This window comes from Meriones unguiculatus, chromosome 4, assembly GCF_030254825.1.
Source record: "Meriones unguiculatus strain TT.TT164.6M chromosome 4, Bangor_MerUng_6.1, whole genome shotgun sequence".
NCBI lineage: Eukaryota > Metazoa > Chordata > Mammalia > Rodentia > Muridae > Meriones > Meriones unguiculatus.
In genome coordinates this window covers 90,033,439-90,057,207 of record NC_083352.1, presented here as the reverse complement: position 1 = coordinate 90,057,207, position 23,769 = coordinate 90,033,439, and the positions used below count along the sequence as shown (strand labels likewise).

General features: G+C 42.4%; 1 protein-coding gene across 11 annotated transcripts in view; it reads left to right on the top strand.

Annotated features, from left to right (window-relative positions):
- The window catches only part of Tmem116 (transmembrane protein 116), a 97,981-nt gene that overhangs the window by 11,913 nt on the left and 62,299 nt on the right, over positions 1-23,769 (top strand). For 8 of the 11 annotated variants that reach the window (XM_060382474.1, XM_060382476.1, XM_060382472.1 and 5 more), the window contains exons 1-6: positions 280-414; positions 922-968; positions 1,854-1,917; positions 4,776-4,907; positions 17,255-17,359; positions 22,436-22,485. In XM_060382474.1, the coding sequence (XP_060238457.1) occupies positions 367-414; positions 922-968; positions 1,854-1,917; positions 4,776-4,907; positions 17,255-17,359; positions 22,436-22,485 (446 nt within the window). In that variant the 5' untranslated portion in view covers positions 280-366. Of the gene's footprint in view, positions 1-279; positions 415-921; positions 969-1,853; positions 1,918-4,775; positions 4,908-17,254; positions 17,360-22,435; positions 22,486-23,769 lie in introns of those variants that run through there. The other 3 variants (XM_060382471.1, XM_060382468.1, XM_060382470.1) reach the window with 1 other exon arrangement.

Below are 23,769 nucleotides of genomic sequence, written 5' to 3'. Positions count from 1 at the left end.
ATCATTCTGTCCCCAATCAGGGACACGTTTAACCAGGGACAGATTTAACCCTTCTTTCTTTTCTTTTTTCTCCTGTTCCATTTCTCTTTTGCAACTTTATCTTTTTGCTGTGAAATATGCTCTCTGCTTTTTATTACTCCTGCCTCTTGCGCCTTCTTAAAATTTCTAATGTTTTTTACAACTTGGTTTCTTCTGTCACCTGCTCTTTCTATTTTTGGCTTTCTCCTTGGCCCTTCCGCCTCCTGCCCTTAAGGTGCAGGGCAGGAGTAGATGGGTGGAGCCCTGCTGAGGCAGAGGTGGAGTTACCTGTTCCGAGCCTGACTAAGAAGGGCCAAGGCTTGGAGGGGCGCTGGGACTGGAGTCCTTATGGCCCTCCCACTGGAGACTAGCCCTCTGGAAGGCAGATGGGACCCTGTAAGGTCAAAAGCTTAGCTTCCCCCCCTCCTTTCTGCTCTTTTTTTCTCTCTGTTTTGTGTTTACTCACAGTGGCCCTCTCCTTACTAATAACCTTTTTTCCTCTTCATCATTCTCCTTTTTTGTCTTTTTAACTTTCTGTCAGTCAGCTTCAGTTAGTACTGTCTTCCTTGATAACTCTTCTGTCATCTCTCTCTTCTCCCTTAAACGTGAGGCTTTCCTCTCTATTTGCCATTTTGTTCTTGTAGTTTTCTCAACTTTCCTTTCTCATTCAGTCATTTTCTGCTCATTGCTGTTTCTTTTAAAATGTGAGTGTTTTATAAGGAGTTAGGCTGAGGGCAGCAAAGTCCCTGCCTTATCACAGGCCTTCTCAGACTTCACTCCCTCTCAGTTTTGTAGTGTGACGTAAAGGTCTCTGTTGACAAGATGGTTAATAAACACTGAAAAGAAAGTTAGATTGAACATTAATGTAAGAAATTAACTATTCTCTCTCTCTCTCTTGTTTAGTTTTTTCCTGCAATACAGTGGATACAATTTGCCATGGCTACCCTGAGGTATGTTGTATTTTTTTTTTTTTTTTTTTTAGTCTTGTATCACATGACTGTTGAAATTGCATGAGCAGACTGGAGAGCTGTTCGGCTTTCCGCATCTTCCTCCTGGGACTGCATTTTCCTTTTTAATTAGAAATTCTTTTCTATACCAGTGGTTTCTGACCAGTAAATGGTAGGGGCCTGGTTCAGTGTCTTAGCGAGTAAAGTGCTCGCTTTGAAAGCATGAGAGCCAGAGTTGGGAGCCCTAGCACCCACATGACAAGCTAGCTGTTTTGTTACCTGCCAGTTATCTCAGCCTTTGGAGGATGAAGGGGAGGGTTGGGGGGCTGCTGGCTAGCCAATCCTGTGAATCTGGGAGCTCCAAGTTCAGAGAGAGCTATCTCAAAAAGTAAGGTGTAGCATGAGAGAGGCTGACACTGACATTGACCTCTGGTCTCCCTCTGTTGATGGGTCATCACACTTTCACCCCCAGTGAAAGCAAGAAGCGTAACAAGAAACAGGGAGGGCTCTTATCTGAAATGAGTGGGCAGCTGGCTGCACGACTGATGCAGACCAGCACTGGGTACGCCCCTCACCATTGTGTGTGTTAAACATGACAGTGGTGGCTCATCTAAACCCAGCACTTGGGGACTGAGGCAAGATGATCACTCTGAGTTTGAGGCCAGCCTGGTCTACACAGTGGGTTCTAGGCCATCCATGGTTACATAGTGAGAAAAATTGGATGATACTGAGAAGATTGGCATGAGCCTAAACAAGGATGACATGCAAATCTATGAAGCATGTTCATAAACTAAAAAATCTGTGTGTTATGTTTTATATCAACTACATCAATAAACAGTAAAAAGTAGTCTGATCACTATGTTGTAATGGCTGTGGTCTGTGTCTCAGTGTTATAGGTTCGAGTTCACTTATCACTTACACCATGTTCCAGAACCCACAGAAGTCTGCAGAGGTAAGCAGTCTCTTTTTATTGAGTTTTTACTGTCAGTGACAAGCCTTTGAAGTAAGTGCCAAGACAGCACCAGCATGTGCACAGTGGAATAATTGTATGACCTGTGACTAAAGACTGCATTGTAATACATAGGATTGTTTGCCTCTGTCCACAGGCAGGACTACAGCTCTAACCCTCAGTTGCTAGAGATTAGCTATTTAGTGTAGGTCTCTTTGGTACTGTGAATTGTTAAGGATAAAGAAGATACTGCCTGAGGTCTGAGGCCAAAATTGATGGTAAGTGTGGTAAGGCCCTCCCTCCAGGTAAACAGCTCTCTCTCTCTCTCTCTTTCTTTCTTTCTTTCTTCCTCTCCCTGTCTCTCATTTGTTTTGTTTTGAGACAAGGTCTCTCTACATTGTCAGTTCTCAAACTATGGGTTGTGCATGATTTTCACAGGGGCCATCTGCATATCAGATATTTATATTCATAACAGTAGCAAAATTAGTTATGAAGTAGCAATGAAATAACTTTATGGTTGAGAGTCACCAAGACTTGAGGAACAGCCACAGCATTAGGGAGGTTGAGAACCACTGTTCTACGTAGTTCTCAATGTCCCAAAACTCACTCTGTAGATGAGGCTGGCCTTGAACTCACAGAGATCCTCCTGCCTCTCTCCTGAGTGCTGGGATTAAAAGCATGAGCCACCATGCCTAGCTTAAGTGAGCTTTCTGATCTTGACCTTGGGAAAATCACTGGAGTGGCCAAACGGCAGTTAATTGCTTGAAATACACTTGATTGCTGCCCTGTCCTCATAAGCAATTACAGTTCCATTTTGAAAAAATAAATAAATGCTTTATAAAAATCACACCAAATGTTCAAGTTAAAAGCCTTTCTGCTGGCATGGTAAAACTTCGCCTCAAAACATGCACACATGCCAACACACACACACAGACCACAGACACAACTTGCACACACACAGAGACACACCACACACATTCACATGCGCAAACACATGCACATCCTCTCTCTTTCTCTCTCTCTCTCTCTCTCTCTCTCTCTCTCTCTCTCTCTCTCTCATGAAGTGCTGGCAAGAGTGGTCTATTGCTATCTCAGTAAGGACCTTAAAAGACAGGGAACAATTATTGCTGCAGTCAGGCCAAATGGCACAGATTTAGCCATAGTGTCATTTAATGTATAAGATCTTCTGTGAAGGGACTAGAGAGATGTCTCAGCAGTTAAGAGCACTGGCAGCTCTTCCAGAGGGCCTGAGTTCAATTCCCAGCAACCACATGGTGCTTTCAACCATCTGTAATGGAATTCCCTATTCTGCTATGCATGAAAATAGTGTTCATCTACATAAAATAAATAAATCTTCAAAAAAAAAAAAAAGAACTTCTGTGAAGAAGGCAGTTTGGCCTGTTTCACACATGAGGAAACTGAGGCTCAAGTTATGTACTAGGCAGCAGAGCAAGGTTTTTCAGAGCACCAATTCTCTCTGAATTAAACAAATGTAGTATTTATTATAGGCTAGGCATATTTTTTCAGTGCTTTAAACCCTAAATATTTCTTTGTCAGTGTTGTTATGAAGCCCAGGTAGTCTTGCTGTATTTTGAGTAGCTTCCAATTCTTGAGTCTCCTTTCTCTGTCTATTGAGCTCTGGGATCACCAGCCATTCCTGCTGCACCTGGTTAATACATTTTCAGATTTCAAGTCAGTTTGTAAATTTCACAGGAAAATCTGTAGAGAATAAGATGTATCTAATTTGTAGATTAATTTAGAGAGAACCACCATTTTGTAATATCTTACATTCATGACAACTACATATTTCTTAGACTTTCTCTGATGTCTCTCAATAAACATTTTATATTTGTTCTATAGGATAATCAGAAAGATGTCAGAAGGTGGTGGTACATGCCTTTAATACCAACAACTGCAGGTGGAGGCCAGCCTGGTCTACATAGCAAGTTACAGGCCCGCCAAGGTTACAGTGAAGGCCCGGGCTCAAAAAGTAACTAACTAAATAACTAATGAAATAGAGTGATAAAAAAAAAAATTAACTGAGAGCAGGGAGGCGAACAGATAGTAAAATGCAAGCAATTGGGGGCTGAGGGATGGCACCGTGAATGAAAGACCATGCAGTGCAAGCCTGAGGCCAAGTTCAGAGCCTCATGCTCCGGTAAAAGGTAGGACTTGGCCCTGTGCGTGCCTGTACCACAGTATTGTGGTAGCTGGAAACAAGAGGATCATGGGAGTTGCTGGCCTCAGCCTGGCACAGATTCTATGAGAAACCTGGTCTCAGAGGAGCGAGGGGGAGAGTGGTAGAACAGGAGTCCTCCTCTGGCATCCACATATCCTTACACAGGAGCACACTTCGTCTAACATGAGTACATGTACATACATGACACACTTACACAAATACATACAAAACAAAATAGGAAGATTTATCCCTGTAGTCAGAAGGCAAAAGGAAACATGCACATATACGAATACACATACACATATAATCATACTGGCATTTCCCCTCACTTTTTAAGTCCTCAGCTACATCTGCAAACATATAGCTCATGACATCATTGTCTAGCTTTAGCATATGTTGTTTGTACACCTAGCACTTATGGTATAGCTCCACCATAAAGTTCTCATCTGTCCACTCTATCTTTGGCCCTATAGCTGAGGAAGGAACATCCCTGTGAATGAGAGCCTAAGTGCTTAGCTGTTCACGAGCCCCCTCACTCCTTTCTTTACATTCACCACAGTCAAGCAATGGCAGAGGCCCTAGCAGAATGACACCCAGTTTTTTACTAAACACATAAAATGTGAAGATAATTGGTATGCTCTCCTAGCTACATTACTAGCTAAGATTTTGTGGCTTTTGACAGGTGAAGTCCCTCTTTTATCTGAGTTTATCTGACCTGCTCCTGGGAATTTGCTGGCTCATAAAAGCACTTGTCTATGGAACGTCAGCAGCCCACAAAGACAGCATGTGCTATAACCTACAGACAGTTGGAGAGGTAAGTATGCCTAGACTGCCAACACTTTGCAGTTCACATCAGGGGTGATCCCCTGTGGAAACACAGACCCATCGTTCATTGTTACATTTTGATACAATAGTTTATCATTTTTCATCTTAAAAATAGCTACTGCATGGGACACAAAGTAAATAAACAGTAATTAATATAAAAAATAGAAATAAAATTATATAAAAAAATAGCTACTGCAAAGGAGGACATGTGGCACACACCTTTAATCCCAGTGCTTTGGAGGCAGAGCCAGGTGGACCTCTGGGAAAACTGAGTGCTGGGCTTAAAGGTGTGCACACCACCACCCAGCTTTTAGTCTTAGCTTGACCGTATTTACATGTACTGAAATACTTTTTCTATAACTTTTGAAATGGCTACATAGTTTTATATTATGTAACTATAATAAACATTGAGTTTTAAAGGCACCACATGTGTAGGTCACATGCCTTTCCTGAACTTTATCAATAAGTTCAGTTGTTCAGCAACATCAATGTGGGCTGCTTCTAAATCTCTGAGACCTGCAATGTGAAAAAGTAGTGGTTAAAGTGGATGTTCCCTGGAGTCTGTTACTTAAGACAAAATATCTTCTCATTGATTAGGAATACAAGAATCCATAATCTGAAAGGTGAACTTATCAAGAATATGAAATTTTGTGAGAAAACGTGCATTCACCCACTTGCATCAGATCATAGCCAAAGTGCAGTCAGACACAGTGTTTTTTTTAAAAATTACCTATAAGTGAGTGGTGTTGGCTCACACCTTTAATCCTAGCACTTGGGAAGCAGAGGCAGGCAGATCTCTGTGAGTTCTAGGCCAGCCTAGTCTAAAGAGAGTTGGTTCCAGGACAGTCAGGGCTTCACAGAGAAACCTGTCTCAAAACAAAAACAAAAACAAGCCTTTGGGAAATATGTCCAATATATCCCATAATATATTAAATATGCAACATAAGTGGATATCTTGCTTACACTTGAAGGGTCCCCAACACATCTCGTGTTTGTGCACATGTGTGTGCATGTTCATTGGGCATGTGAGTCATGTGCATCTGTGTGTGTGTGTGCATGTCTGCATATTTCCAGTTTAAAAATAAATCACAAGCACTTTGACTTAGTTCAGACAGGTTGGGATACCAACCTGTAATATGTGATTGGTATTACAAAATCCATGTATTTACATGTTGTGAATCACAGAGGCTTTAACTGTTCTAGAGACATCCTTGTCTCAGTCCTGCCAATAGCCTCATGTGTTAAGAAGCATTGTGGCCATATTTTTTCAGATGAAGAACTATTATACTATTTAAAACAAAATTTTTTAAAAACATGTTTATTGAAGGGACTGAGAAGATGGCTCAGTTGGTGAGGTGTCTGCCACTCAGGTGTGAGGGCCTGGGCTGGGGTTCCCAGAGCCTATATAAAAGCTAAGTGAACCAAGCAGTGGTGGTGCATGCTTTTAATTCCAGCACTCCATCATGATTGAGTCATGAAACCATCAGGGAGGCAGAGGCAGGCGGATTTCTGTGAGTTTGAGGCCAGCCTGGTCTACATACAGATCAAATGCCAGGACAGCCAGGGCTACATAGAGAAACCCTGTCTCAGAAAAACAAAAACACCTGAATGAAGTGGTGCACACCTGTAATCCAGTGTGGGGGTTGGGGTAGAGACAGGCGCATCTTGGGGCTTATTGGCCAGACAGCCTAACCTGATTGGTGAGCCTCAGGTCCCAGTGAAAAATTTTTATCTCAGAAAATAAAAGTAGAGAGCAATCAACGAACACCTGATATTGACTTCTGGCCTCCATGTGCACATGTGTACACAATCATGCATCTGGACACACATGCATGCACACACACACCATAAATATCCACAAACAAATCTAGTGTTTGGTTGAATTAAAGAAAATATAGACCACGCCTGCCTCATATCTTTGGACTGATTAACTTTGTGACTCTGGGCGATGACTTCATTTCCCTGACCCTCAGTGTCCTCTGCTCATGACTGGTAATTACATTCACCTCATGCTTGGTAGATGCAAGGAATCGCCTTCTTTTTTTTCCAACTGTACCGAGCTATCCATGCAGTAAAATGCATATTTTACCCTGTGTGGGTGTGTATAGGTACATGTAGGTGTGTGTAGGTGTTTCCGTAGGTGTGTGTATATGTGGGGGGGCTGTGTGTGTATGTATGTATGTGTGTGTAGGTATATATATATAGGTGTGTGCATATATAGGTTATGATCTTATCACTGTGAATATATGCATCTTCATTCATCATTTTTGTCTTTCCTTCAAAACACACCAGATGAAAGCAAGGTGAAGAAGGAAGGGTTTATCTAGCCCACAGTGTGAGGGCACAGTCCAGTGGGTGTGAAGGGATGGCCGCAGGAGCAGAAGGAGGCTCACATGGCAAAGAGGTGGATGTTGGAGCTCAGCTTCCTCTCTTCCCTTTATGCAGTCCAGCACCCCAGCTGTGGATAATGCTGCTCGAATTTAAGCTAGACCGTCCTACCTTACCTAACCTAATCTAGAAGTTTTTCCCATACACACCAGAGGCTTGTCTCCTAAGTGATTCCAGATACTATCAAGTTGACATCAGTATTGGCATTATGATTGACTCATGAAATCATCAGGGTATCCAGGAGAAAGCAAAGCATTCCTATTTCCATCCCCCTCAAAACCGTTGCAGTGTGTTTTTCTTTACCCACTAGGATACTTGTCTTACCATGGCCTCTCTGAGTATATGCGTTAGATGTTTCTATTGGTCTTTCCTAGAGTTCTCTTGACAGTCTTTTTGTATTTTCCTGTTAATTACATGTTATGTAGTTGAGAATTGCAGCTTTATGTTGCACAGACTCTGGATCCTTCCGTCATTTTCTGGAGATTTCTTATGTTTTCAGTTTAACAGGAAGTCTAACTGGTTAAGTCAAGAAAGGCATGTGTTTCATCAGATACAGGTGTCAGTTCAAATCTGGGTTCTCTATGCCTTCCTGTGTGGATTAGCCAATTGTGCACACGTGTGGTGGTGTTCTTATGCTGACTCTTGTATGGCTTTGTAACAAAACCAAAGCATCCTTTCTTGGCATTTCCTCAGAACAGCCCTGCTTAGTGGGGCCTTTGGTTTCTGATTAGAGTTGTAGGTGCTGCTATTGAAGAGCACACCGTGACTGCACTGCTGTGACTGGAGTGCCTGACAGGACAGGGAAGGGAAGAGGGATTTTGCCTCACAGTTTCAGAACATTGGGTTCAAGATTGCTTGGCAATCTCCTCAGAATGTGGTGACAGCAGGAGGATGACATCATGGCAGGGAGGTGCAGTGCTGGCGCTCACTTGGCTTCTCCCTTCCCTCCTCCTTCCACCTTTCCATCCCTGCCCTTGGGATGATGACACACATGCAGGATGAGTCTTCTCCACTCATGTAAGGCACACCGCATCAGTCTCCCCTAGGAGTCTACATCTAAGCAAGTTGACATCAGCTGCCACATCAAGGCACACACTGGAAACAGTGAAGGGACAGGAAGTGGAAGCTGGAGAAACTGACTTCTCTAGAGCTCACTTCACCACGTTTGACCTCCAGCCACAACCCACCCACTTTCCTTCATTTTTCAGTCCTCGCAAGTTGGCGGGTTTGTATGTCTATCTATATCTATCTATCTATCTATCTATCTATCTATCTATCTATCTATACACACATACATACAAATATATAATATATTATGTATTATAGTATTATATTAGTTTATAAATATATAATATTTATAATGTATATAAACATTTCTAGAGAATTCTCTCTCTTGTTTGTGTGTGTGTGTATATGTGCATGCATATGCGAAAAAGTTTTTTGTTGTTGTTGTTTTGAGACAGGGTTTTTCTGGGTAGCCTTGACTCCTGGAACTCACTCTGTAGACCAGGCTGGCCTCAAACTCAGATCTGCCTGTGTCTGCCCCACGAGTTCTTGGATTAAAGGTGTGTGTCGTCACCACCTGGCTCTGGAGTTGTTATTTACTTTAATGGTTCTCTCACTTTCTCTCTGTCTCAGAGGGTTGAGGGCTCGGGTCTCTTTTTGTCTATATGTTTATATGAGCACCATGTGTATACCTGGTACCCATGAAAGATGGAAGAAGGTGTTTGATCCTGTGGAACTGGAGTTAGGTGGTTGTGTGTGCTGGAAACTGAATGCAGGTCCTCTATCTCTCCAGCCCTTCATTTAAGTATTCTTCATTTGTTTATTTGCTTGTTGACACAGGGTCTCCCTATGTATCCCTATCTGTCCTGGAACACACACATATTCTCTCTCTTTCTATCTCTCTCTCTCTCTCTCTCTCTGTAGATCAAGTTGGCCTTGAACTCAGAGTCGTTTTACTATTTTTTTTTTCTTTTTGTTTTTCAAGACAAGGTTTCCCTGTGTATCCTTGGTTGTTCTGGACTTGCTTTGTAGACCAGGCTGGCCTCTAACTCACAGAGGCCAGCCTGGTCTACAAAGAGAGTTCCAGGACAGCCAGGGCTACACAGAAAAACCCTGTGGTGGGGGTAAAAAAGAACATTTAAAAACAAATATCATTTAAATCTAAGAAATAAATATCACTTGTGAAAAAAAACTTGGCAAAATATAATCTCAAAGGTAGTGGTTCTCGGTCTGGGGAGATGGCTCAGTGGGTAAGAGCACTTGTTCTTTCAGAAGACCAGGTTCAGTTCCCAGTGCACAGGGTGGCTCCCAACCTGTAACTCCAGTCCCAGGGCATTCAGCACTCTCTTCTGGCTTTCCAGGGACCAAGCACAAGTATGCTAGATATAGACTGAAGGCAACACACACATACACATAACATTTTTAAAAATCTCTCAAAAGTAAATTAGAAAACTTGGCCCAGTTAGAAACTCATTATTATAGTGGACTCTTTCTGTGTACTCCTAGACCAGCCTTGTTACGAGCCTGCAAATGCCACTCTTGATTTTTCTTCACTGCCAGGTAGACGGATGGACATGAGTTAGAAATTAGGCTTGTTCCCTTCTTGTTTGTGTAGCTCAATCATGGGACCACTGGGCCTGAGCCTGATTCAGATAACAGGAAGTCATTCACAAAGCCCTGAGCTGTGAGTACAGGCTTGGTCCAGCTGGAGTACCTGGGGCCACTTCACCAATCTGGAACACAGGAAGTCAACATTGACTCAGACCTAGGCCTCTGTCCCAGATCTTACGAGCTACCCAAATGCTTAGAGAACCCAGCCATCAAGAATAATTTTTGTTTTGATTAATAGGATATTTAGGGATTTTTTTAAGGGTTATTTATTTTGTCACCTTAGCCTAGTGAGCAGGCCTTATGATACCAGAATTGCATCTAAGTGAGACCCCACTTCCCTTCCCAACATCTCTTCTGCTTCATATCTGAGATGCTGAGGTATCTTTCTTAGACAGCTGTTTGTTTTCAATTGTCCCCTAGGTCAGGCATGTGGCCGTTCTTTGCCTTCTCCGGAAGGGCCCTAGCGCAGCTCTCCTCAGGCTTCTGTTTAGCAGAGGCAGCTGCTGTGTAGAAACAAGAGCAGGGAATGATGTCAGAGATGGCTGTTGTGACCTGTTGGGTTTCTGTTTCCTGAAAGAGCTCGTTGGTCACAAACTGTAGAATGTAAATTTGGGTTGCAAATGGCATGATGTTTGTGGTTTAGACTTAAGTTTAGTTTTCAGCCCCATAGCCCTGAATTGACTTCATCTTTTCAGATTGGGTGTGGTGATGTGTGTACTCAGGGGGCAGAAGCAGGGGATCTCTGACTTTGAGGCCAGCTTGCTGTCTGCAGTGTGTTCCAGGATAGCCAGAGCTACATACATAAGACCTTGTCTCAAAAACAAAACAGCAATCCTGGACACTGGTGGAGCAAGGCTTTAATCCAGAATTCAGGAGGCAAAGGCAGAAGAATCTCTGAGTTAAGAGTCCAGCCTGGTCTACAGAGTGAGTTCCAGGACAAACAAGTCTACACGAGAAACCCAGTCTCAAAAAAGAAAGAGAGAAAGAAAGAAAGGAAGGAAGGAAGGAAGGAAGGAAGGAAGGAAGGAAGGAAGGAAGGAAGGAAGGAAGGAAGAAATTAGCTGTGTACTTTTGTTTTTTGGTAAATTCAAATTGGTACTTAAGAAATTTCACAGGTGTGAGTCCTTCACTGTCTGCCAAGGTCACTGAAGTTAAAGATTCCCCAAGGCGATCTGTGCTCACATGCTCAGAGTTTTAGTCCAGTGATCAGCTTAGCAAGAACAGAGACCAGATAAATCTGACCTACTCTGCCTCCCTTACATAGGGAACACCTTATTGCTGGCAGCAGTCACAGAAGCTCTGTGTTCCACTCAGGGACTGTATTGATGATCTCAAAACTTAATCAGTAACACAAAGTTCCCAACAGGTTGATTGCTAGCAAAAAAAGTAAGCCTATGGTAATGTGTTTTTGTTTGTTTGTTTGTTTCTCTTTTAATACATTTATGTAAAATGAGAAATTGCATTCCAAAAGCCTTGGTAGCAGGGCAGTGGTGGCACATGCCTTTGATCTTAGCACTTGGAGACAGAGGCAAGACGATCTCTGTGAGTTTGGGGCCAGCCTGTTCTATGGAGCAAGTTCCAGGACCGTCAGGGAGAAACCCTGTCTCAAAAAGGGTGGGGGTGGCTTAGCCACATACTTCTAAAACAAGCTAAGATCTCCAATTCATTGTTTTCTCACTTAAAACAAGGGTAATGGTAAAGACCAAATCAGGCAAAACTGAAGAGTGCTTGCCCACAGTTAATATAAAGTATTATATTTTTGGAGCTTAAGAAAGGTTCATTTGGGGCCTGGAGAGATCATGCCTCAGTGGTTAAGAACATTGACTGCTCTTCCAGAGGACCTTGGTTCAATTCCCAGCACCCACATGGCAGCTCACAACTGTCTAGTCTGTAACTCAAATTCCATTGTATTCGACTCCCTCACACAGCTATATATACAGATATATATATATATACCAAACACCAAATGAAACATTAAAAAAAAAAAAAAAAAAAAAAAGGTTTACCTGGGGCTGGAGAGTTGGCTCAGAGGTTAAGAGCAGCACTGGCTGCCAGAAGTCCTCAGTTCAATTACCAGCAACCACATGGTGGCTCATAACCATCTATAATGTGATCTTGTACCCTCTTTTGTTATGCAGGCTCACATGCAAGCAGAACAGTACATAGTATTGTGCCCAGATCTTAAGGTCCCCAAAGACCACCAGGAGCCGGACTACATATGCAGGAGCAAAGAACTCTCTTTGGGCTTAAGCTCGGCCCCTCCATCGTCACCAACGCAGTGGATCAGAGAGGAGAGCCCTGAGCAGCTGCATGGCAGGGTTTCCATTTGGGGTTTGAGCAAGAACCTGGAATTCCCAGCTTAGCAGTTTCATGATTGGATGATTTTCAGCAAGGGCAAGCTTGTTACAAAGTGATTGGCTAACTAACATAACTAATATTGAGGGAGCTATCTATAGACCTCAGGAATGTTAGGTTGGTGGGCTGCCCAGCACAGATGCCCCACCTGAGGTAAGATACCTTCCCATTCTTGTGGTTACCTACAGGCTATTCCTTGGGTAGGGAATTTTATGATTTACTTATTGGTGACTCATAGCCTCGTTCCTGGGACTGATGACTTTTGGGGGAGGGGGTCAGGCCTGGTCCTTTCAATAGTAAATAAATCTTTAAAAAATAAAAAAGGTTCACACTTGTAGGCTTAGTGTTTGCTTCACATGCTTTAGGGTCTTTTATTTTCTCCATCTGTTTGAAATAGAGAGCATGTTCTATCTGAAGTATCTCCTTTGATTTCATGATCTTTGCTGATTACTGTGTTCATAGTGCTTGTCTGAACTCTTAGGCTCACCTCTTCTAACTCCAAGCCCTAAATTTTACAATGGTGACTGTGCAACTCTCTGCAAACACTAAAGCAGCAGAATGCTGATCCTTGAGAGTCAAAAAGGAAGTCAGATTCATCATGACTCAGTAGCCAGTGTTGGTTCAGACTTATAAAGTCTGACCTTGGACAGTTGATTTTTGCCATATTTAAGCACAGCACAATTTTAGAAAGAATCCCATGTATGCAACAAAGCTTAAAACATATTTACATTGAAATTCTTGAAGCTGTATGTATGCTCTCTCTCTCTCTCTCTGTTTCTCAAGACATGATTTCTCTGTGTAGCTGTGGCTATCCTGGATTTTGTAGACTAAGCTGGACTTAGATCCACCTGTGTCTGCCTCCCAAGTGCTGGGATTAAAGGCATGTGCCACTGCGCCTGGCATAGTCACTTCCTTAAGGATGGGTTCTTTGACTCAGAAACAGTGCTTAAGATAAGGGTCTAGGGAGAATGACTGGAAGTAAGGAATGACCTGGCCGTATAGATAACATAGAAGGTACACAGGCCATTGTAAAGTACAAGTGACAGCTCCAAAAAAGGATGCTTTTTTAAAAAAGGTTTATTTATTTATTATGTATACAACGTTCTGTCTGCATGTACATCTGTAGGTCAGAAGAGGGCACCAGATCACATGATGGTTGTGAGCCATCATGTGGTTGCTGGAAATTGAACTCAGGACCTCCGGAAGCGCAATCAGTGTTCTTAACCTTTGAGCCATCTCTCCAGCCCAAGGATGGGTTTTATTGATTGAGAAACTGTGCTCAAGATAAAGGTGTAAGGAGGAAGAGTCTGTATAAACATAATAGTCTGGAGAACCAGGTGTGACCTTGCCCTACAGACAGTACAGGTCACCAGACTATTAACTACATCCAGTATAGGCGTTCAGGGTGAAAACAGATTTATCTTCTCTGTTGAGGAGAAACCTTGTGTGTTTAACATTCCTAGGTTCTCTAGTGCTTCTGTGAGCACATGGACTTTGTGTATTCTGTTGGTGAGGGCTTAGGTAACCTTATTATTGTTCTGTTTTAGTTATTTTTTAGGGGGCCCCTCCAATTGTTTAAATATAAAAGGGGTATAAATTTCCTTTTAAATATTGAAAGCATATGATAGATATTGAGATCATTGACATAACTGACAAAAACTGAGAGTCAATTTATACTTAATTGGAGACTTCTCTGTAATAACCTTGCACTCTAATCTATTTACGATATTTTTGCTACGAATTAATTTTAGGTGGATTCATCTTGTAAATAAGCCATCAAGAATATCAAGATTTGCTTACTTGACAGGATCTCATTCAAAGTCTAGCTGACTTGAAGCTTCCTGTGAAATCCAGGCTAGCCTCACATGAGTGGCAATCTTCCTGTCTCAGCTTTCCAGCACTAAGATTACAGGTGTGCTACCACATGACACTTCAGATTTTTAAGTTCTGGTTAAATATCAAGATTAAGAGCCAGGTTTGGTGGTTCATGTCTGTAATCGACATCTTGGAGGTAGAGACAGGAGGAGTTCTGGGTCATGCTCACCTGCATAGTGAGCTCACAGCCAGCCTAGGAAACAAGGTACCCTGCCTCAAAAATGGAACCAACAAAAGAAAGAAAACCAAGACCCGGGAATTTGCCATTTGGATATTACTTTAATGGTGTGGGGAAGATGTGGGTAAATAGCTCATTCATCCTCGTTGTTACCTTAGTCTAGGTTATTCATATTTTGTTTTGTTTTTTGAAACAGGGTTTCTCTGGGTAGCCCTGGCTGTCCTGGAACTCTTTCTCTGGCCTCCTTAATGCTAGGATTAAAGGTGTGTACCTTAACAAAATGTAACTAATGAGAAAAATAAAATTATGGAAAAGAAAAAAAAAAGGTGTGTATCACCACACCCAGCTGTAATTTAATAGAGGAAAAGTAGTTTCTGCTATTTTAAGAGCAGAAACCTTTTAAAAAGGCTCTTCAATCAGCCATGGTACCACATTTCTTTAGTCCCAGCACTCAGGAGGCAGAGGCAGGCAGATCTCTGGGAGTTTGAGGTCAGCCTGGTCTACAGGGCAGCAAGAAATGCAGAGAAACCCTGTCTCAAAAAAAAAAAAAAAAAGACAAAGTTAATAGACTTGTAATAATTACTTCTCCTTGATACTTTGATTACTTAACTCCAGTAATCCATACTTCTGACACTGTCTTTCAGGCTAATTACAGTTTTTAAAAGTATAAAAACTTTTAAGGTTTTGCATGCCTAGCTGGTTCAGGAATCTGTTTCATGATATCTTAGCTCCCTCTACTGGCTGTAAGTGAAATTATCTATTACCTTTTTTTTAAAAAATATTTTATATATTTATTATGTATACAGTATTCTGCCTGCACATACACATGCCAACCAGAAGAGGGCACCAGATATCATTCTAGATGGCTGTGAGCCACCAGGTGGTTGCTGGGAATTGAACTCAGGACCTCTGGAAAAGCAGCCAGTGCTCTTAACCTCTGAGCCATCTCTCCAGCCCCTATTCTTTTTTTTTTAACTTTTATTAATTACACTTTATTCACTTTGTATCCCCCCAAAAACCCCTCTTCCTCCCCTCCTAATTCCACCTTTTCTCCCCCTTCTTCACGCATGCGCCTTCCCAAGTCCACTGATAGAGGAGGTCCTCCTTTCCTTCCTTCTGATCTTAGTCTATCAGATCTTGTCAGGAGTGGCTGCATTGTCATCTTCTGTGGCCTGGTAAGGCTGCTCCCCCCTCAGGGGGAGGTGATCAAAGAGCAGGCCAATCAGATTATGTCAGAGGCAGTCCCTCTTCCCATTACTGTGTAAACCACTTGGACACTAAACGGCCATGGGCTACATCTGTGCAGGGGTTCTAGATTATCTCCATGCATGGTACTTGGATGGAGTATGAGTCTCTGGAAAGACCCCAGTGTTCAAATTTTCTGGTTTTGTTGCTCTCCTTGTGGAGTTACTGTCCTCTCCAGATCTTACTATTTCTTACTTCTTTCATAAGATTCCATGCACTTTTTTTGTTATTCTTAAGTGTTTTTAAGTTTTATGTTGCTATTAATGAAATATTTTTTATTATTAATTACACTTTATTCACTTTGTATCCCCCCTGTAGTTCCCCTCCCCCTTCTCCACACATGCCCCTCCCCAAGTCCACTGATAGGGGAGGTCTTTTTTTCCTTCCTTCTGATCCTAGTCTATCAGGTCTCATCAGGACTGGCTGCATTGTCTTCCTCTGTGGCCTAGTAAGGCTTCTCCTCGCTCAGAGGGAGGTGATCAAAGAGCAGGCCAATCAATTCATGTCAGAGACAGTCCCTGTTCCCATTTCTATGGAACCTACTTGAACACTGAACTGCCATGGGCTACATCTGTGCAGGGGTTCTAGGTTATCTCCATGTATGGTATTTGGTTGGAGTATCAGTGTCAGAAAAGAACCCTGTGCTCAGATTTTTTTGGTTCTGTTGCTCTCCTTGTGGAGCTCATGTCCTCTCCAGATCTTACTATTTCCCACTTCTTTCATAAGATTCCCTGCACTCTGCCCAAAGGTTGGCCATAAGTCTCAGCATCTGCTTTGATAGTCTTCAGGGCAAAGCCTTTCAGAGGTCCTCTGTGGCAGGCTCCTGACTTGTTCCCCAACAGTACAGGCTGTAAGATCAACAATCAATAAATGGGACCTCATGAAACTGAAAAGCTTCTGTAAAGCAAAGGACACTGTCGTCAGAACAAAACAACTGCCTACAGATTGGGAAAGAATCTTCACCAACCCTATATCTGACAGAGGGCTAATATCCAGTATATATAAAGAACTAAAGAAGTTAAAAAGCAACAAATCAAGTAATCTAATGAAAAAATGGGGAGAGAGTTCACTCCACAGTTGTCCTCAGACCTCATATGTACTGAGGTGCACACACACACATACACACACTTAATAAAAATGGTAACAGTAACGATGATGGCAACAACAACAATAAATAAATTGAAAAACGCAATAGAATATTCATCCCAGCACTCAGGGAGGCAGAGGCAGGTATATCACTGTGAGTTAGAGGCCAGCCTGGTCTACAAAGTGAGTCCAGGACAGCTAAGGCTACACAGAGAAACCCTGTCTCATAAAACAAAACAAAACAAAAGGGATTCATAAAAGATCTATGGTTGTGGGGCTGGAGAAATGGCTCAAGGGTTAAGAGAACTGACTGCTCTTCCAGAGGTCCCAAGTTCAATTCCCAGAACCCACAATGGCAGCTTACACCTGTCTTTAACTCCAAGATCTGACATCCTCACACAGACATACTTACAGGCAAAAACTAATGTACATAAAATAAATTATTTTTTAAAAAATCTGTGGTTGTGAACAATCCAAAGAGTAAGACAAAGCTGAGTAGCTTAGATAGGCCTGATCTCATCTGAGAATAATGGAGTAAATTCAAGGAAGTTGGAATGCAACATTTATGATGGGTTGTTTTGACTTTCACCTAGATATTCTACATTGCCTCACTTCTCTACACCGTCAACTACATTTGGTCTTTGTACACAGAGCTGAGGATGAACCAAGGCCTGAGTGGACGGAGCACAGCTGCACAGGTAAGCACCCTGCACGGCCTGGAGCAGAGGGCAGGCACTCCCCAAGATTCTCAGGAAGCAGTGCACTCTCTCAACCCTCAGTCACAACACTGAGTTGTGGAAGCTGCTGTTCCCCCAGTTTCCATCTGTTGAGATCGCGTCCTCTCCTTCCTCACCACAAAAAAGGGTTGTTGTTGTTTTGTCCTGTTTTTCAAGACAGGGTTTCTCTGTGTAGCTCTGGAACTCACTCTGTAGACCAGGCTGGCCTCAAACTCAAAGATTCAACTGCCTCTGCCTCCCAAGTTCTGAGATTACAGATGTGCGCCACCATCCAGCCCCAGAAAAGGTTTTAATGTAGGAATATTGTTGAAGCTACTCTCATTCCTATTAAGCTTGATTGAGTAAGGGAAGTCTTTGGCTCTCTGTTACCCATCATTGTTGGTGAAATACTGGTCATGTAGAAGAGTCAGGGAAGGTACTATATCTGCTGACAGGGGTTACAGGCTGACAGGTGTCAAAGGAGAGTGTTTTCAGTATCTGTGAGTGACAGCTGTTGGTTCTCGGAAAGGCAGAAATTATGCTTGTGTTATAGTCAGACACCAGGAAGAATCCAGAGAGCACTCGTCACGGTCCGGCATTACAGGAAAAGTGAGACAACCACATCCATGGTATGTCTGGGCTCCCTGGTTGTGTAGATCCACACAGCACAGCCATGTTGTTCCAGGTATGGGGATCTGCATTTTAGTAAATTTATCAAATTGTACAATTATCACATCCATTTCAGGATGTTTCCCTTTCCCAGTCAAGTCTCTAATGCTGTTTACACTAAGTCCTTTACACCTCTGCTCTGGGCAATCAAACATATGTCCTTCTCTACAGACCTGCTCTTCTGGATACTTCATATAACAGTAACATTGTATGTGTGTGCATGTGTGCCTGTACATGTCTGCTTTCATTTAGCAGAGTGCATGTTTTTATGATTGAAGGGAAAGTTTTCCCGGTAGATATGAGGGAGAATATGGCCAGAGGTATCGGGAAAGTAGTAGACTGAACACAACCAACAGAGTGAACCAGACCGTGAGGAGGGTGTGGGGAGAGGAAGAGTGGAGAACCAAGAGAGAGGGGCCCAGAAAGCAAAGAGCAGCACAGTGCTTTTAAAGGCCATGCACTTTCACATGTATGAATCATTCATTCTTTTTACTGCTGAATAAGTAGCCGCTCATTGGAGAGTAAATTGAGTTTCTTGCTTTTTTACTCTAGTTTTTTTGAGACAGCATCCCATGTGGCTTATGCTGGCTTTGAACTGGCTGCAGCTGGTTTCAGCTTCTGACGATTCCCAGCACCTCCCAGGTGCTGGATTATGTGTGTGCACCCCCCCGCCCCAGCCTCTGATGCTTTGAGAATATCACTGATTCTGACCCATGAAATATTTGTGATTTCTCAGTGTTTATCTCTAAATATCTTTACATTTTTAAGTCTTTGTTTTGTTTTGTTTTGTTTTTTGTTTTGTTTTGTTTTGTTTTGTTTTGTGACAGGGTCTCTTTTTGTAGCCCTGGCTTCCCTGGAACTCACTATGTAGAAAAGGCTGGATTTGAATTCAAACTCACAGAGTTCTACTTGCCTCTGCCTCCAGAGCACTGGGATTAATGACATTCCCCATCACACTTGACTCAATCTTTTTGTTGTTGTTTTGTCTTTGAGTCAGGGTCTCATGTAGCCCAGGGTGACCCCGAATTCACTAGGTAGTCAAGGATAACATTGACCTTCTAACCTTCTTGCCTCTACTTCCCAAGTACTTCCCAAGTGCTGGGATTGCAGGTGTGTACTACTAAACCCAGTTTATGTGGTGCTGGAATTGGTCCCAGGGCAAATGCTCAGCTAATGCTCTACCAACTGTGCAACAAAACACAGGCGCCATTTAATCCTATATACCTTACTAAATATTCTAATCTTATATCTGCAATATTCATTATCTTATGGGGGTTTTTTTAAGTAAATTTTTGGTTTTTTTTAATTATTTTATGTGCATTGGTGTTTTGCTTGTATGTATGTCTGTGTGAGGGTGTCAGGTCTTGGAGTTACACATAGCTGTGAGTGGCCATGTGGTTGCTGGGAATTGAACCCATGGGAATTGAACCCATGTCCTCTGGAAGAGCAGCCAGTACTCTTAACCGCTGAGCCATCTCTCCAGCCCAAAAGCAAACTTCTGTTAAAAGAATCATATAAACAATCTGGAAATCTGCTTTACCTTTTTCCCTAGAGTCAGTAGATGACTTCTCTAAAAGAAAGTATCCCAGTGAACACATGAAACAGCTCAGTAACTATTTGTTGTATGAGTAAGTGAAAGACTGTGTGGGTTAAATGCACTAGTGATTAGCTTAGAGTCATCAATAATGCATTAGTGTTGCATTAAGGTTAGAAATAAAGGCATATCCCTTCAGAGTCATTTAAATAAGAGGGAGTCCAAGCTGGCCATGGTAGTGCATGCCTTTAATCCATGCACTCAGGGAGGCAGAGGCAGGTGGATCTCTGTGAGTCCAAGGCCAGCCTGCTTTACAAAGCAAGTCCAGGACAGTGAGGGCTTTTTTACAGAGAAACCCTGTCTTGAACCCAGCCCTCCCTACTACCCAAAAAAGAGTGAGTCCAGATTTGAATTCTCTACTTCATGTTCCCTATGTTTTCTGTCCTTCATCTGTTGTTATAAGTGTAAATGTTTGCTTGCCTGAAGGCTGTCTTGTGAATCTGTCTATGTCTTTCTGTCCCTCACATATAGCTTTGCTCTGTCTTTATTAGATAGCACAGAAAGCATCATAGGGAGGGAAGGGGGATAATCTACAAAATTGTTAACAGAGTTTTTGAAGAGATGAAGTCACTGTCTCCAGCTGACCAAATAGCAAACACCATTGCTTTAAATGTTGAGGTCACATAAATGATGGGTATTAATTTTAGAAGGTTGCTTTCAACTCTACATTCTCTGCTTTTAGTAAATGATACACTTGAATTGTTCTGGGTCACTCATTTGTTCTTAGCCTTGGGCACTTCTCATGAGGTTGTCTAGAGGTCCTAAGTTCAATTCCCAGCACCCACATGGTGGCTCATGAAAGGCTTTTGCTATGTGGCCCATACTGGCCCACAACTTGCTATGTAGGTAAAACAATTAGGCCTCAAGTTTTCATCTTAAAGTTAAGTATTAATCTTTATGATCCCTGGTGCCCCTTCCAGCACCAAGATACTGTGATCTATGAAAATGTCATCTAACTGACTGTAGAAAGTCATCTTTCTTTTTTATCTTCCTTTTTTTATTTTAACTTTGTTCAAGATGTTCACGTTAAAGAAGGGTAGAAACAAAATGTTCTCTCTCTCTTCTTTCCTCTGGTCACCACTTCTTTTTCAAAGGGCAGAAGAAATGGTGAAACCTTAACATGAAAAGTACCCATAAGCAGCATCCTAAACAGGATATGACAATCTATACAAAAGCTATTCAACAAAACTCCTTGGAATATAAAAAAAAATTTTTTTGAGGCAGGCTTTTACTATGGAGCCCAGGCTGGTCTAGAATTCTGTATGTAGACCATACTGGCCTTGAACTCACAGAGGTCTGCCTCAAGTGCTGGGACTAAAGGAGTGTGACATCACAACTGGTAATAAATACATTTTATATCAGCAGCTATTAGCCACTAGTGGCCACTGAACACGTGCAGCAATCCTGCTGTCTCTGCCTTTCAGATTCTGGGCTTGGAAGCATATGCCATTATACCTGACAGGAGTTTACATTTTCATTTTATTTAGTGTTGGTTTTAGTATAAGCAACCATGTGCTTCTAATGGCTGCTATGTAAGGCCCAGAACTCCACTGTGCTGCCATTTTTCTCTTGCTCACTCTGGGCATTCCATAGGCATAGACATTCTTGTGCACTGTACCTGTGCATGGTCTCTGCATTTAGGGAGGGCCTGTGGCTACTTTTACTTGCTTCTCTGTATAACCCTGGAGTCCTTGAAATGGAAGATACTGCAAAGAGCTGGGGGTCTGTTCTCTTTGTTTAGATGAGTGCCTAAAGCACAGAAGCTTCCACTCCCTCACTCAAAGCCATGGGGCTGAGCTGCAAACTTCATAAGACCATGAACTTTTCCACTATGATATCAAGTTCATAGCTATCTAAGTTCTTCATTATCTGATGCAAATGGGGAGTATTCATCTGTCTGTCTGTCTGAGAGTGCTATGGATTTGAACTCAAGACTGTTCTATAACAAGTACATACTCCACCATGCTACATAATCTAACAATTGGTCTATGTGGTGTATGTGTGGTGTGTGTGCCTGTGTGTCCGTGTATAAAAATCAGAGGTCAGCAACAGCTGCTTTCCTCTTTTGTTCTCCAACTTTTTTGCTTTTTGTTTTTGAGACATTGCTTTTCATTGAACCTGGCTCTTGCCTCCAGGATCTGACTGTCTTTCCCTGCCTCCTCCAGAGTGCTAGAGTCTCAGATGTGCTGCTGTGACCCATTTCTTGTGTGGGTGCTAGGATTCTGAACTTAGGTTCCTGTGCTTGCTCAGCAAGCACTTTATCTAGTGAGCTGTCTCCTAGGTCTCCAGATTGTAAAGGTTCCATCCTCTAGAATTCAGTGATCTTCTATTCAAGGGCTCCTTTGACACCATCATCTCAACATTGTCCTATTAATACTTTATGCCAATTTATGCATAGCTTCATTCATCCATACCTTTCTGGGTCTAAAAGAAAAAAGCAACCCCGTGATTTCATATCTGCTGTTATTCCAAAGGGAAATTGTTTCAGCATTCAAATCTTAGATTAAATTACTTCCTGTAGACTTCTGTGTGGCTTTTGCTGGTTTTTTGTTTTTGTTTTTGTTTTTGTTTGTTTGTTTTGTTTTTTAGCACAGTAATATAGATAAAACACTGTCATCTCCAGTACCACAGGGACAGGCTGGTGGATTCTATAAACAACATGGCTTACAAGAGCAACAGGCCTGCTAGAAATGTGTGTCTGTTTACGGGTGAGTGGCGATCACTGAATCACCACTGGTGTGGCTGTGGTGGGCTTGGCACTGATCCTGATAGTGTCACATCTGTTCTTTTTACAGGTTATAGATTACACTTGCCAAGCTGGTCACATAGTGTTCATTTTGTCAAGGTAAGATTTTTTTTTTCCCTTCTTAATAACATGGCAAGGGAACAAATGGCCTATTACTCTTCATTTCCACATCCTTACAGTGCATTATACAACAGGAAGCAAGCAACAAACTTGTAATCATTGATTCCTTTCTTTCTTCCCCCAGTTGATACTAGAGAGCTGGGTTTTGGCTTCAACCATGTAACCCCTATCCTTTGTGACTTTGAACAAACCTCTGTTTTTGCATTTGTATGTGTGTATTGATGTTCACATGTGGGAGTGCAAGCTCATGTGCATGTGTTTGAAGGCCAGAGTGTGGTGTCAGCTCCTTTCCTTCATTGATCTCTTTCTTCCACATGGAGCTAGTCTCTCACTGAACCCAAAGCTCAACAGACTTGCTGATCGGACCAGCTACCTTATGCTAGGGATTCACATCTCTGACTTCAGTGGCTGGGTAACAGGCCGGCCTCATTATCTGTCAGCTTTTTATGTGGATTCTGGGTAACACACTCTTTCCCACTTCAGTCCTCAGGCTTATGTGGCACATACATGTGGCAAATACTAAGTTTACCCTGTGAACTAATCTCTCATCATGCTGTAACACTATGAGAATCCTAGTCCAGAAAGGATTAGGTTTCACACAAAGTAGTAGTCACATCATTTCCAGACTATAGCTTTTGCTCCCAAATCCCTTCTAGGGCAATGGTTGTATTTGGTAGATAAACAGCTGTCTGTTTAAAGAGTAAACACATGGGAGAGATGAGGAAAGGAACTAATTTGGCCACTTTGCATTGAGGAGACCATGCAGGGATGCTCTATAGTTTTCTCTCACTTAGATTTTTTTCAAGTAAATTTTGTTTTGTTTTGCTTTTTGAGACAGTCTTGCTATGTAGCTCAGAATGGCTTCAACCTCAAGATCCTCCTGCCTTAGTCTCATACATGCTGAGGTTATACATCTGCATGAGCACACCCAGCCTCCCTTAGATTGTGTGTGTATTCGCATTCATTCATCACATGTGGGGAGGGGGGACAACAAGGAAGCCAGAGGTTCTGGGTATCTTTCTCTGTCACTCTGCACTGTCGGAAGGACCGTGCTGTTTGAGGTTGCATTCCTCTCAGCACAGATAGCCATTCTGAACTCAGCATTAAGGTGCAGGACTCCCTCTCCCCAGCAGGGCCTCCTGCTCTCTGCCTGACTTCATCTGGAGAGTGTTTTTAGACACAGATGTCCCTAACCACATTTGATATATGGCCTTTGACACAGCTCCCTGCTAGCTCTCCCTTCCCTGCACCTATCGGATAGTG